Here is a 14,392-nt window from a genome sequence, read left to right as displayed (position 1 = left end):
GTCCTTGCCGGAAATGACATCAGCATCATTTTCGATATTTATATGAAACCTTAATTAAGTAGAATTATTTATCAATTTCTTTATCAAAAATTGCTTATCTCACATCAAAATAAATAAATAAGTAAATAAATAAATAAATAAATAAGCTCTTACATTTATTTTTGAAAAGTTTAGCCTAATTATTAATTATTATTATTTGTATATTGAATTGTGTAATGTGTAGAAAATATAAATGAATAGAGATATACGTACAAATAAAATGAATAATGACTTTGAAGAGAAGTAAATTGTAGGTGCAATTTGCCGGTTGTCCAGCAGGTGCCCTCATAACTCTGTCTCCTTACGATGCACTTAAGGCTTTACGATTACTCCAGAGCACTCGTAGATCCACGAAGATTTTCAAGTGCTACTTAAGTTACGATGCTTTTGGGAAACAGACCGTAATATTAAGATCAGTCGTACGATCATTTCTACGAACTTCTTAGGCTTACGATGCTTTTGGGAAACGCAGCCCTGTATGATTTTTTAAAAATAATTTTTATCTTTAAATTATTTTTATATCAATATTTTTCAACATTTCCATGGATTCCCTTGTCATTCATTTAATTTCTATTTATTTGTTCATTTTAATACTATATTTTTGTATTAATTAAGTCATAATTATTATAATTACTACATTATTTAAATTTTTTTTTTTTTGAACAATGAGTTTCTTTGTTTAGCTAACAAAAATGTGAATAAAATGTTGGGTAATTTATTTATTTAATTCTTAATTATAACTTTGAATTATTTCATAATTATTGGATAAGTTTATTTCACTTATTTGTTGTTTCCTTTATACTCATTTGTGCATATTTATTTTTTATATTTATTTATGCATTAAAAAGTCTAAATATTGTGAATATTGTCAATATGAAATTGTACATTTATTTTTAGTAATTAATAACTTTAAATGTATTTTATTTATGATATTAACCCTCTACTGCATGGCGTAACCATATGGTAACATGATACTCATGTTCATTTCCCTGCTACTGTTTTTTTAGGACCAACATATTATTATTATTATTTTTTTTTTGTTGGAAAGTGAAGACCTTAGAGTAGCCAATGATGTGCTTTGGTTAAGTCACATAATATGCTGTGTTCTTCGGTAACACAATTTCTGACAGATTGGCGTTTATTGTGAGTAGTTGCTAAATGCAAATGTAAACGTCAATAAAAACAAAGGATCAAATTATGTCAGATCCACAAAAAAATCTGAAACATCACCTCCTGTAAGTTATGAAGACATTCAAAACTCAATTTTTTAAAATAAAATTATTATTTTTTTTATAAATCGATCAAATGTAAGTTACCAAATGGCAACACTGTGCAACAGTGGAACATGCAATATTGCAATGTGTTAGCTAGCTAGCAAGGTCAGCTGTGAACTTAAGTTGTAACAATAACAACATGAATCCTAGTAATATAATGTTGATTAGTCATGTGTTAATGACATTTGCATTATGGATAAAATTAAGTTTTAATGGCAATACTATACTTTTGATTAAATATCAATAAAGGGAACAGTGTATTAGCGAGCACCACCATGTTCTATGGTAATTTAAAGAAGAAAAGGACAGAACTGGCTCTTCCTGCAGATAAAAGTGAGGATGAGATGGGTTTTAGTGACCATAAGAAGGATGCAGACTGGACATTTGATAGAGACAGTGGTAACAAAAACCGAGGTAACAAAAACTCCACACTTTAATGGCCCTTTACCACAAAACTGTGATTTTATTGAACAGCTAAATTACTCCACCATTTAAGCCTTGATTTATCATCTTAATTACTCGAATATTTTATTTTCACTCTGTTTTGTCACACAGATGTCACCTTTTGGCTGGATGCCCATAAAAGAAACCCAAATCAGTCCATCAAGTAAATCTCTGGTAAACAGTGCACAACGGTAGTCTGATTTATTACAACACTTCAAAGGGGAATACACAGCATATGTAGGTCCAAATTCTGAATATTCATTAACAATGAAGGGAAAAAAGCCATTTAGAGTTAACCAACGTCTATCCGTGTTTGAGAATGTCCTTTTTTGGGCAGCGAATTCCAGCAAGTATTACGTTTTTAACAGGTGTCCATGGGCAGCAGTGAACACTAAACTGCGAATGTTGGGGGATTTTCTGTCCACTTTAGCAAATGACACATCCACCTTTCTCCTTGAACGGGTTCTTCTCCTCTGGAATGCCTTTGACCAGAGGATCTTCATCCGCTCCTCCTTGAATGTACTCTGTAATCTCTTCACAGCATTTGGACACCTGATCGAAAGATGTAATGTAAATGTAGATTTATATATACTGCTGGTTAAAGGTTTGGGGTCAGTATGTTTAAAATAAGCTTCTCCTGCTCACCAAGGCTACATTAATTTCATCACAAATACAGTGCAAATTGTAAAATTGTGAAGTGTTATTGCACTATAAAATAACTGTTCAAAAGTAGTTTAGAATTTAATTTAATCCTTTATTCCAGTGATTTAAAGATGAATTTTCATCTTCATTACTCTTGTCTTCAGTCACATGATCCTTCAGAAATCACTCTAATATTAATTATTATTATTCATGGTAATTGTAATAAAATCAACAATGACTGGATTAATAATTAGATTTGAAACTAAGAAATCAGTTATTTTAAAAAATTAACAAATGCCTCCTTGATTAACAGAAAAATTTTATTTAAAAAAAAAATACATAAAATAAAACCTCACCCAAAATTTTGACAGCTAGTGTTTATATCGCATTGAAGTGGCAAAACATAGAGCATTTCCAACAGTACTGTTTGCCATTACTAAAAAAACTTGCTTGCTCAAACTACTTAGTTAAGATGAGTTGAAACAACTTAATTCTTAAGGTTTTTTTCCGAACAACTTAATTGTTTATGTTCATTCCACTTAAATTTGTAAAAAAAACTAAACAAAACAATGAAATTAACTTGTCGATTTGTGTTGGGACAACATGAAGTTATTGTGTGGAACCCAGCATTTTTTTTTTTAATGAATGATCAGTGTTTGTTTGGTGTATATGAAGTATATAAATATATGTTTTGTCTGTTCGATTTATTAACAAAATAACTAGTTACTGTAATTAAATTACTTTCCCACTGAAAAAAAATATTTTAAGTGATTACTTTTTACTTTTAAGGTAATTTAATTACATTTACATATAATATACTTGCCTTAAATTCTACCATTCTCTACCATTCTGTATAAATCTATTCAGAGAAGTAGAGATCAAGACAATTGCATGCACTGTAAAAAGTGAAAACTACTTCAGAAATGACTTCAGTTTGTTAAATCTAGATGAATTAATTAGTTTCCACTTAATTCATTATGTTTTTCAGTAATAAATAAGTTGGAAAAACTTATTCTACATAACTACATTCTTTTAGATGTAAGAAGCTGAAGTCATTTATTTAAGCTGTTCTAATGAGGCTTTTTCAGTGTGTGCTTAAGAAAAAAAAATATTGAGAATTAATTCATGACATCATAAGGTATAAAACCTAAATTAATATTATATTACATAATAATTTATTAAATTATAAAGATATATAATAAAAACATCTAATTTAATTATTCAGATATTATGCATATTAACTCTAATAATTGAAGAGTGCAAAAACCTCTAACTGCGGTCTGAAATGTTCTCCTAATATAAGAATTTATCTCAACCTCCTATGTTTAAGTTCAGTTATTTCACTTGAAAGGCTATGAAAAGTCACTATAAGTGTAAAACTACTGAGCCAACACACAAGAGTCTGAGAAAAATACTAAATTTATAGGAAAACATCAAATGGCTTTTAGAGGTTTTTGCATCTGAAGTCTTCAATTATAAATCTAATATATAGTTTTTTCAATTAAAGAAGGTTAGATTTGTCCAACAGTTGTATATGCTTAAGAAATGTGTCAAATAATGCTATGTATGAAATATGGTGTCTTTAATATAAAATGTTTTTATAGATATGTACATTTTAAGTGTTTTTTTCTCTTTAAATAAAAATAAAAGTTTCTGTTTGACTCAAATTGAACAAATTAAGATATAATTTCTATTGTAAAATTTATGTGAATGTTTTATTAATGCATAAATTCATTGAATTACTTATTGAGTAACTTTTCACACAAAGTTATTAGAAAAGTAATCTAAATACTATTGTAATGATGTAATTAGTATTGGATTGCTTTTTTGAAGTAAGTTATCCAACCCTGCCCATAACACAATTGCTTACCTTCGCCCTTTCTAGCTTCACCTCAGTTTTGAGCTGGGTTACTTCCATCTTCGCCTTATCCAGGTCAGTCATATTTTCTACATCTATGATCGGCATTTTCTGCATGAAATCAAACAATCATATCATTTACATGTTGTGTTGAATGAATGGATTATATTTGATATTCAATATACTGGAAATAAGCAAACTTACTGCTGCTTACGATGAGGTCTCCACTCTGGAAAATGGACAGAGATTCTGCACATCTCTCTCAATCCGGTTTATAAAGTAATCTGCATAAACATTGCAATCTCTTAATCTCATTAAAACAAGTACTCTTATTTTACCTTTCTATAGTCTTCTTTTTTTCTTTGTGGTTAACTATTATTGTGGATTAAAATACATTCGGCAAATGAAATGCATACTTGTACAACTCAATTATATCCTAAAGATAATCAAATTGGCATGAAAGGTTTTCTGCTAATGAGCGATGGATTGCAATGTAGGTCAAGGGGACATAGAAAGTATTACAGGCTACTGTGATGAGCATGCTAATCCATGTTACCCTTAACCTGTCACATTAGATAATACATGATCATACAAGATATGACATGTGTTCTTTCACAAAATGTTATATTATGCGCTACATTAAAACATATATTATATCATATTATATTATATTATAAAAATATTTATTATTTACTCATTTAATTTCTGTATTTTATTTTATTGTTAAATAATGTATATAAAATTAAGTTCATCAACTTGAAAAAGGTTTCTTTTATTTAAAAAAGTTTTAATTTAAATTGTATTCGTTTATTTCTACATAAATAATTTTTAAACCAATTTTAAACTTAAAATGATTTATTTTTAAATTTGTTTTTATTTTATTTTTTTGGCTTTGTTATTAATTTATTTTTAGTACTGGATTGTAATCAGTCTACAATATTATGTATCATCATTTATTTATTTTAATATTATTAATATATTTATCACAAAATAATAATTTTATTATATGCTACTATTATCGTTGTCACATTTATAGAAGATATTTAATTACAATAATAATTATATTTAGTTATATTTATATTTTATTATATTATGTTTAGACATATTATAGTATTTTATGGTATATATTGTTTAATTTGTCGTTATTATTATAAAATAATAATGATTATGATAATTCTACTTTTATTTGGTTGGTTATATATTATGTCTTATATATAGTGTGTATAATAGTTTATGTGTGTGAATAGGAGTCTATGGGTGTTTCCCAGTGATGGATTACAGCTGGAAGGGCATCTGCTACGTAAAACATATGCTGGATAAATTAGTAGTTTATTCTGCTGTGGCAACCCCAGATTAAAAAAGGGACTAAGCCGAAAAGAAAATGAATAAATGATATAATTTTAATTATATAGTATTATTATAGTTACTATTATTATTTTATTATATTGGTACATTTATATATATATATATATATATATATATATATATATATATATATATATATATATATATATATATATATATATATATATATATATATATATATATATATGAAATGTATCAACATATTAAAAGAATAATAGTAATAATACTATATAATTAAAATTGTAATACTATATTAAAAGAGGTAACTTAAATTGTTGTACTTTTATATATTGTATTGTATACACAAATAGCCTACATAAAAACTATGTATATTTTAATAATAATATGTAAAAGACTAATATGAATCTGCCATTGAAATATCTCTGAAATATGCCGTAATTATTTATTTCCTCCTTTGGGAATGGGAATAGACGTAGTTTGCTGTAGTCCTGGGTGTAATTGTGATGGAAATGACTAAGTTCAGCCCGCCCTTTCAATTCCACCCCTGGCAGAATCTCCTTTTATAAGCCCATGATTGTGTGAGAAGTCAAGTCATATCAGGCGAGCAACATAACATTAACATATCAGACTTACACGCGATCTCACGACCCCAAGTCCATCACAATGGCGTGTGATTTACTCGGAGCTCTGTTGCTTTTCATTTCTGTGCTAGAAAGCGCCGTCGGACTGACGTTACAACCTAAAGGTAAAGATAACATTGAGCAGTTCCAAAGTTGTGAAACTGGGCGAAACGAGCGGTTCTGTTCAATGCTGATACGCAAATTTGGCTTTTAATATTTTTAATGCGATTTTTTTTATTCGCTCACAGAAGTTTGTCTGTTGCAAATTGAAGAAGGGACGTGTAATGACGACATTCAGCGGTTTTACTACAATACAATCAGCCAGCAGTGTGAAGAGTTCAGCTACAGCGGCTGTGGAGGAAACCAAAACAACTTCAGGTCTTTCGTGGAATGTCAGAAAACATGCTTCAGGATACCAAGTACGTTCATTTTCAAGTACAAATGCTGTCAAATCACCAAAAATGCAGTAAACAACCATGTTGACTATATTTGTGGGAATAGTTAAAAATACAGTCAAAATTTTATGACCAAAATCATTAGAATTTTAACTTTCCTACCATATTTTAGATATAAGGCCTATAACAACTTAGTTGTGAGCCAAATTTTCCCTCTATGTTCAATGTTTTGTGTGTTGTATGTTGTTTTTTTATTTCATTAATTACTTTACAATACTGTTGTATTGTGTTATGTAAATAAACAAATATATTAAAAGTTAATTTTTGATTAGTATTAAGAACTTCATTTGGACTTTACTTGATTGCTTGCCTTAAATAAATTAAGCAGTTAAATGTAAATCCAGTTAGAAGTAATCCGTTTAGAGAAGTAGTAATGATTATTTAGCAGATCAATGCTTTAACAAAAGAAAAAGCATTTATTATTTATCAAGACAGTTGTATGTGCTCAAGAAAAACAGATATTGAGAATTACTTCATGACATTATAAGGTACAATACTTTACTTAAAAAGATATAATAAATAACGCTTTATTAAATTCTAAGGTATATAATAAATATATATTTTTAGTTATTTAGAAATTATGCATATTAATTCTAATAATTATAAATTTAGTGTATAACTTTTTTATTAAAGAAGGTTGTGCGCCTGATTTTTCTCTAAATTCAATTCAATTCAATTCAAGGTTTTATGTGTTCTATGTTTTTTATTACATTAATTTTTTTTTACAATACTGTTGTATTGTGCTTTATAAATAAAGTAAGTAAATTAATAAATCCAAAGTATTTTTTTGATTGGTATTATGCATAGCTAAGAACTTATTTGGAGTTTACGTGATTTTTAAAAATGTATATATTAGTTATATTTCTTTTTTCTTAATTTGAACATAATTTGAACTTTTAAGGTGATATTCTCAATATTTATGTATTTTTTTTACTCTGAGATTACAGATTTTTAAATAAATACTGTAAATTAAAATGCACCGTTATGACTGTTTTTTGGTCCATAGTCACATTTGGTTTATCAAAACAAATTGTTGGTTCTCCAAAGAACCTTTTAGTTATCAGTTCCTAAAATAACCTTTTTATTGGCTTGAATTACTTTTAGAAAGATTTATAGGTTTTTAACGAAATAGAAAATAATGTAGATCTCATATCACCATTAAACCTTATTTCTTAAGTTCACGGTAAAAAAAAAATGGTCATAGTCATTCTGTTTACTCTTGAGCTCGTGAGTAATCTTCTGAAATGCTCACTCTGACTTGTGTTTTGTTCCAGAAATCCCCCAGATCTGTCGTTTTCAAAAGAAAGAGGGGCCCTGCCGTGGCCTCTTCAGCCGTTATTTCTTCAATATGACCTCCATGCAGTGTGAACCATTCACTTATGGTGGCTGCCAAGGGAATGAGAACAATTTTCGAAACCCAGAGGAATGCATAGAATATTGCAAACCTCCGAAAAGTAAGTGTGTTTCTCATTTAAAGACATAGTTGACCCATTTAAATTTACTCACTATTTGCTTTTCCTCAAGTGGTTCCAAACCTTTATGAGTTTGAAAACAAAAGAAGATGTTTTGAAGAATGCCACGCTCTAAAAAATGCTGGGTTGTTGTAACCCAATGTTGGGTCAAAAGATGGAAAAATCCAAGCTAACTTTTTAAATTAGATTTAAATGACACTTTTAAACACTTCTTAGATTTAAATGACACTTTTTTTGCACATTTGACCCAACATTCTTTCATTCATTCATTTATTCAGTCTCTTTATTAATCTGGAGTTGCCACAGCGTAATGAACCGCCAACTTATCCAACCACAACCCATTAATGAGAAACACTTATACACTCTTATTCACTTTAGCTTTTTACCCAATTCACCAATAGCACATGTCTTTGGACTGTGGGGGGAAACCGGAGAACCCAGAAGAAACCCACAGGGAGAACATGCAAACTCCGCACAGAAATGCCAACAGATCCAGCCGATGCTTGAACCAGTGACCTTCTTGCTGTGAGGCGACAGCACTACCTACCTACCTAGCATGTTTGCGTGTGTTTCCTCCGGGTGCTCCTGTTTCCCCCACAAGTCCAAAAACATCCAGTATAGGTGAATTGGGTTAGCTAAATTGTCTGTAGTGTTTATGTGTGTGAATGAGAGTGTATGGGTGTTTCCCAGTGATGGGTTGCAGCTGGAAGGGCATCCTCTGTGTAAAAAGGTATGCTGGATAAGTTGGCGGTTCATTTCGCTATGGCGACCCCCAATTAATAAAGGGACTAAGACAAAAAGAAAATAAATGAATTAATAAACATGAATAAATGTTATTTCCTCCAAAAAAAAAAAAACTGTAGAGATGAACATGGGACGTAGAGAAATCATTTTATCCGTTTAATATCCGTTTGTATTATCAATAATTAAGAGTGCTGGAGAAACGGTTTTAAAAATCATGACACAGAGAGGTAATTTGATAAAAAAATAACAACAATATTATTGAATTAGAGCTTAAAAACAAGATTGCTATGCATATTAATACAGCTGTTATGTGTCAGTTAAATCATTTGACCGTTGATATTCAAAATTTGAACCCAACTGGTTGAGTTATTAATAAATAACCTAATGAAGGTTAAAAATAACTCAACAAAGCACCAAATATTTTTTATTAAACCATTGGTTTAAATAAATAACTCTGCAATTTTAGAACTATTGTTAAAATTTGCCAACATTCTTCAAAATATCTACTTTTGTGCTCAACAATAGGGAGGGCAACACTTCATTTTGATGGTGCGTTTGGTGAATTCAAGTTACATTGCATCTACATGCCAACTAATTCTCATTAGATCAAAAGTAGACTGTTGGGGTTAATGTTAGGGTTGGGGTTAGTGTAAGTTGACATGTAGTTGCAAAGTTATAGTCAGTTAAATGTCTGTTGAAGGAGCAGTATCAACAGATATTAAACAGACTGATACTCAAATAGACCATCAAAATACAGTGTTACCAAAGAGAGGAACTCAAAGAAGTTTAAAACAAATGAAGAGCTTAAATGATGACTGACTTTTCAGTTTTAGGTGAACTATCTCTTTAATTTTGGTAAGCTTGTACAGACTGAAGAGGCGATAAAATGTGTTTACTTAAAGTCAAGGTGAAACAGCAGCAATAAAGTTCAGAATGCAGATAATGATTTGGTGAGAAAATGTCAATGGCATTAATAAAATGGATGAGCGGAACATAGAGCAGCACATTACGGCACCTGCGTGCTTGTTGTGACCTTAATGGTCTTCATTTGAATGGTCTTCATATTTTTATTTTCATCTGTTTTTCAATAAGCTTGTTTAATGGCCGTCATGCTGAAATGTTTTCCAGTTTGTTGACTTAAAGGAATAGTTGATTTCCAAAAATGAAATTGCCTCATCATTTATTCTCCTTCACATGGTTTTAAACCTTTTTGGGATTCTTTCTTTAGTTGAACACAAAAGAAGATATTTTGAACAAGGCTGAAGAAAGCATAGTAGGACAAAAATACTATGGAAGTCAATGGGTGCCAGCCATCAGAACTCATTTTTAAAAATGCTGGTAGCTGGCACTTACTGACTTTGATCGTAATTAAAAAATAAAAAATAAAATAAATGTTCATTGTGTTTAACAGAAGCAAGCAACTCAAATACACTCACCGGCCACTTTATTGGGTACATCTTACTAGTAAAGTGGGTCCAACCTGGTTGCCTCATGGTATAGATTGAGTAAGGTACGGGAAATATTCCTCAGAGATTTTGGTCCATATTGACATGATAGCATCACGCAGTTGCTGCAGATTTGACAGCTGCACATCCATGATGCAAATCACCACATCATAAAGGTGCTCTATTGGATTGAGATCTGGTTACTGTGGAGGCCATTTGAGTACAGTGAACTCATTGTCATGTTCATTGTCAAGTAGCCATCAGAAGATGGGTACACTGTGGTCGTAAAGGGATGAACATGGTCAGCAACAATTCTCAGGTAGGCTGTGGTGTTGACACAATGCTCAATTGGTATTAATGGGCCCAAAGTGTGCCAAGAAAATATCCTCCACACCATTACACCACCACCAGCCTGAACCATTGATACAAGCAGGATGGGTCCATGCTTTCATTTTGTTGACGCCAAAATCTGACCCTACCATCTGAATGTCGCAGCAGAAATGGAGACTCATCAGACCAGGCGACGTTTTTCCAATCTTCCATTGTTCAATTTTTGTGAGCCTGTGTGAATTGTCGCCTCAGTTTCCTGTTCTTAGCTGACAGGCGTGGCACCCGGTGTGGTCTTCTGCTGCTGTAGCCCATCTGCCTCAAGGTTGGACGTGTTGTGCGTTTAGAGATGCTCTTCTGCAGACCTTGGTTGTAACGAGTGGTTATTTGAGTTACTGCTACCTTTCTATCAGCTCGAACCAGTAATTCCAGATATTTCTCTGTAAACCCTAGAGATGGTTGTGCGTGAAATCCCAGTAAATCAGCAGATTCTGAAATACTCAGACGAGCCCGTCTGGCATCAACAACCATGCCATGTTCAAAGCCACTTAAATCACCTTTCTTCCTCATTCTGATGCTCGGTTTGAACTACAGCAGATCATCTTCACCATGTCTACATGCCTAAATGCATTGAGTCACTGCCATGTGATTGGCTAATTAGAAGTTTGCGTTAAGGAGCAGTGGGACAAGTGTACCTAATAAAGTGGCCGGTGAGTGTATGTTTTGAACACGTAAATGATAGCTGAATTAAATTTTTGGGTGAACTATTCCTTTAATGGTCCCTTTTTTGCATAGAACATTTCTTTAAGATTAAAAGTGATTTTTTTCTTTTATATTTCAGCGATCCCTGTGATTTGCCTGGATAATTTGGATAAAGGAAGATGCTCAGCATCCATACCAAGGTATTATTACAACTCTGCCACAAAGACATGCGAGGAGTTCATGTACACCGGATGCGGAGGAAGCAACAATAACTTCATCTCCAAGCAAAGCTGCGTCGACGTTTGTGGTAAAAATGCTACTTTTGTTCACTTTGGATTTTTTTAATAGCATGTGAAGTTATCAGCATTATGTTCTGGGTTTAAAAGTCCCAAGAAGTGCTTTTAAATGTGCATTATTTATACAAGGTTTGACATAATCTCAACTGAAACACAAAGAGAGGGTGGGGCATAAAGTGGCTCCTCCTCCTTTTTAAAATACAGCCAATAGCATTTGGTTATTAAGTGAGAGTGGTTGAGATCAAATGAAAAGCAAATGAGAAGCATCTTGAAGGAGGTGTGGCATGTCAGATACTACAGAGCATTTGATTGGTCAAGATTTGATGAGAAACTGATGTGAAAACAAAATAGTTGACCCATTTAGGCCGAACTGACAAACTCCAAGCTTTGGATGTTTATACCTGTTTTATGTCTTCCAAGTGTGAATTTTGTCTGTGTTTTGGAGCAAATTCGCTTATACATATCCTCAATACTAACAATATTCTTACTAACATCTAAAAAAGTTTTATCTTAATTTCACGGTTTGTTCTTCTCAGGGAGCAAACGTTGGAGTCCCACTAAAAAATCGGTGAGAGTTTCTAAGCAGTACCTGAGACGAGTGAAACCTCAGCCATCGAGGGAGAAGACGAACAAATAATCGTTTATGAAGTCATTTTCACTGTTTTAGGGAACATTTACATGACAACAATGTAGTAATGTAGTAGTTTTTGCTTTTGGTATTTTAACAAGTTATGGATACCAATGACAATGTTGGCAAAATGATCCCTTTACACAGATCAGCGAACGCAGCTAAAAAGTTGGCCAGTAGGTGGCGACATAATCGAGTTCACAAAGAACTTTATGGTATCGTTTACAAAAACTTGCACTTTGAAACACATTTGCATGAAAAACGTCAGTGTTCATCAACAGCCAAGATGCATAAAGTGTTTTCCATTTTTAGTTGAAAACAATGTTATGTAAACGCCTCGTTAACAGAAGATTGAACTGATCTTATACTATTAAAGATGGCAGTTCACTGTGTACATTCACTATATATGATTTTATATAAACAGATGAAGTCAGAATAATTTAGCCCCCCTGTTTATTTTTCTCCCCAATTTCTGTTTAACAGAAATAAGATTTTTTCAACACATTTCTAAACATAATAGTTTTAATAACTCATCTCTAATAACCTATTCATTTCATGTTTGCCATGATGACAGTACATAATATTTGACTAGATATTTTTCAAGGCACTTCTATACAGCTTAAAGTGACATTTAAAGGCTTACCTAGGTTAATTAGGCATGTTAGGGTAATTTGGCAAGTTATTGTATAATGATGGTTTGTTCTGTATATAGCTATATATTGCTATATAGAGGCTAATAATTATGACCTTAAAATGTTTTTTAAAAATTAAAAACCGCTTTTATTCTAGCCAAAATAAAACAAATAAGACTTTCTCCAGAAGAAAAAATATTATCAGACATACTGTGAAAAAATTTCCTTGCTCTGTTAAACATTATTTGGGAAATATTTAAAAAAAGGAGAAAAAATTCAAAGGGGGGCTAATAATTCTGACTTTAACTGTATGTATATATATATATATATATATATATATATATATATATATATATATATATATATATATATATATATATATATATATATATATATATATATAAATATAACAGTTATATATTGTTTTTAATTAAGATTTAATGAAGGATGTTTAATATTAATGTCATATATTTTTCATGCCTTTTTTATTTTAAATAAAATAAGATTTTATTAACTTTATTTTTTAATGCAGTATTTTGTAAAGTGTAAGAACTGTTTAAAAGGCAAAGTATAATGTGTAACTGAAACTCTTAAAGCGTTCTTTATTATTGTGACAATTGTTTGGATTTTTTACATTTGTATTTTTATCATATTAATGTATATATAATATATACATTTATACACATTTTCATTTGCATTTCATTCCTTCATAATGACACAGTATCACAGTTGATATCAGAATAAACACTATGAGCCTTTCATCTGTGTCAGTTGTTTTTTAATGACTTTTGCGTAGTAAATATAAATGGAAATAGAAAAATAAACATAATTAGCTCTTCAAATACATCAGATTAAATTCAACAAAATTATTTTAAGTGGTAGTAATGAGGAAAATGTTTCAATAATGTTCCACTGTCATTCAACACAACAGATATATTGATTTTAAATTCAAACGACACATTTAATCTGACTTAAATGATTTGAATTTATAATAAGTGACAATGCTAATGTTTATTAGATGTTAGTTATAACAATTTTGCTGATAACTGGGTAAACCCTGGATAGTGGCAAATATATAATAACATTTATTTGTTATTTTGTGTTCTTTAAACCGAGTCTTTTCATGTTTAATTAATTTATTGTTCTTTTGAAAATGTATGTTAACATTTTTTTTAGCTAAAAAAAATTGTGAAGAGTTTATTTTTTAGTAGAAAGATGTAGAAATATTATAGCTTTTTTTTCTGAAAGACCCTTTTTTAATTGTCGAGACATTAATTTTTAAAATCCAAAACTAAAATATACATGAACTGAAGATATAAACTGTATGAAATACATTTTTATGTTATTGCGCTGAAAAGTATACCTTGGAAAGAAAAACCAAAACGATCTACTCTTCCATGGTCTATTTAGCGCCCCCTCGTGTATTTATCTATCAAATAAATGACTTGTTTGCCAGATAAATATAGATAGTCTCTAGACAAAATCGAC

At 30.7% G+C, this 14,392-nt stretch overlaps 2 protein-coding genes across 2 annotated transcripts; one reads left to right on the top strand and one right to left on the bottom strand.

The window, feature by feature from the left end:
• Positions 1 to 1,752: 1,752 nt before the first annotated feature.
• gngt1 (guanine nucleotide binding protein (G protein), gamma transducing activity polypeptide 1) lies at positions 1,753 to 4,485 on the bottom strand. The gene is made up of 3 exons (NM_199967.1): positions 4,462 to 4,485; positions 4,270 to 4,368; positions 1,753 to 2,309 (listed from the first exon to the last, which is right to left on the bottom strand). The coding sequence occupies exons 2-3, from the start codon at positions 4,363 to 4,365 to the stop codon at positions 2,184 to 2,186; spliced, it is 222 nt and encodes a 73-aa protein (NP_956261.1). The 5' UTR covers positions 4,366 to 4,368; positions 4,462 to 4,485; the 3' UTR covers positions 1,753 to 2,183.
• Positions 4,486 to 6,188: 1,703 nt separating this feature from the next.
• Positions 6,189 to 13,169, top strand: tfpi2 (tissue factor pathway inhibitor 2). The gene is made up of 5 exons (NM_001040096.2): positions 6,189 to 6,328; positions 6,452 to 6,622; positions 7,933 to 8,112; positions 11,488 to 11,655; positions 12,181 to 13,169. The coding sequence occupies exons 1-5, from the start codon at positions 6,247 to 6,249 to the stop codon at positions 12,279 to 12,281; spliced, it is 702 nt and encodes a 233-aa protein (NP_001035185.1). The 5' UTR covers positions 6,189 to 6,246; the 3' UTR covers positions 12,282 to 13,169.
• Positions 13,170 to 14,392: the final 1,223 nt, after the last annotated feature.

The sequence above is a fragment of the Danio rerio genome, chromosome 19 (genome assembly GCF_052040795.2).
Source record: "Danio rerio strain M-AB ecotype USA chromosome 19, GRCz13ab, whole genome shotgun sequence".
Taxonomy (NCBI): Eukaryota; Metazoa; Chordata; class Actinopteri; order Cypriniformes; family Danionidae; genus Danio; species Danio rerio.
Note: the sequence above shows the minus strand (reverse complement) of the source record. Positions and strands in the feature narration are given on the sequence as shown.

Excerpts from the sequence above, each read along its gene's own strand:
- tfpi2 (NM_001040096.2), top strand. The coding sequence starts at position 6,247 with ATGGCGTGTGATTTACTCGGAGCTCTGTTGCTTTTCATTTCTGTGCTA. Across the intron at positions 6,623-7,932 it reads AACATGCTTCAGGATACCAA|AAATCCCCCAGATCTGTCGT; the intron begins GTACGTTCATTT and ends GTTTTGTTCCAG. Across the intron at positions 11,656-12,180 it reads AAGCTGCGTCGACGTTTGTG|GGAGCAAACGTTGGAGTCCC; the intron begins GTAAAAATGCTA and ends TGTTCTTCTCAG.
- gngt1 (NM_199967.1), bottom strand. The coding sequence starts at position 4,365 with ATGCCGATCATAGATGTAGAAAATATGACTGACCTGGATAAGGCGAAG. Across the intron at positions 2,310-4,269 it reads TGAAGCTAGAAAGGGCGAAG|GTGTCCAAATGCTGTGAAGA; the intron begins GTAAGCAATTGT and ends TCTTTCGATCAG.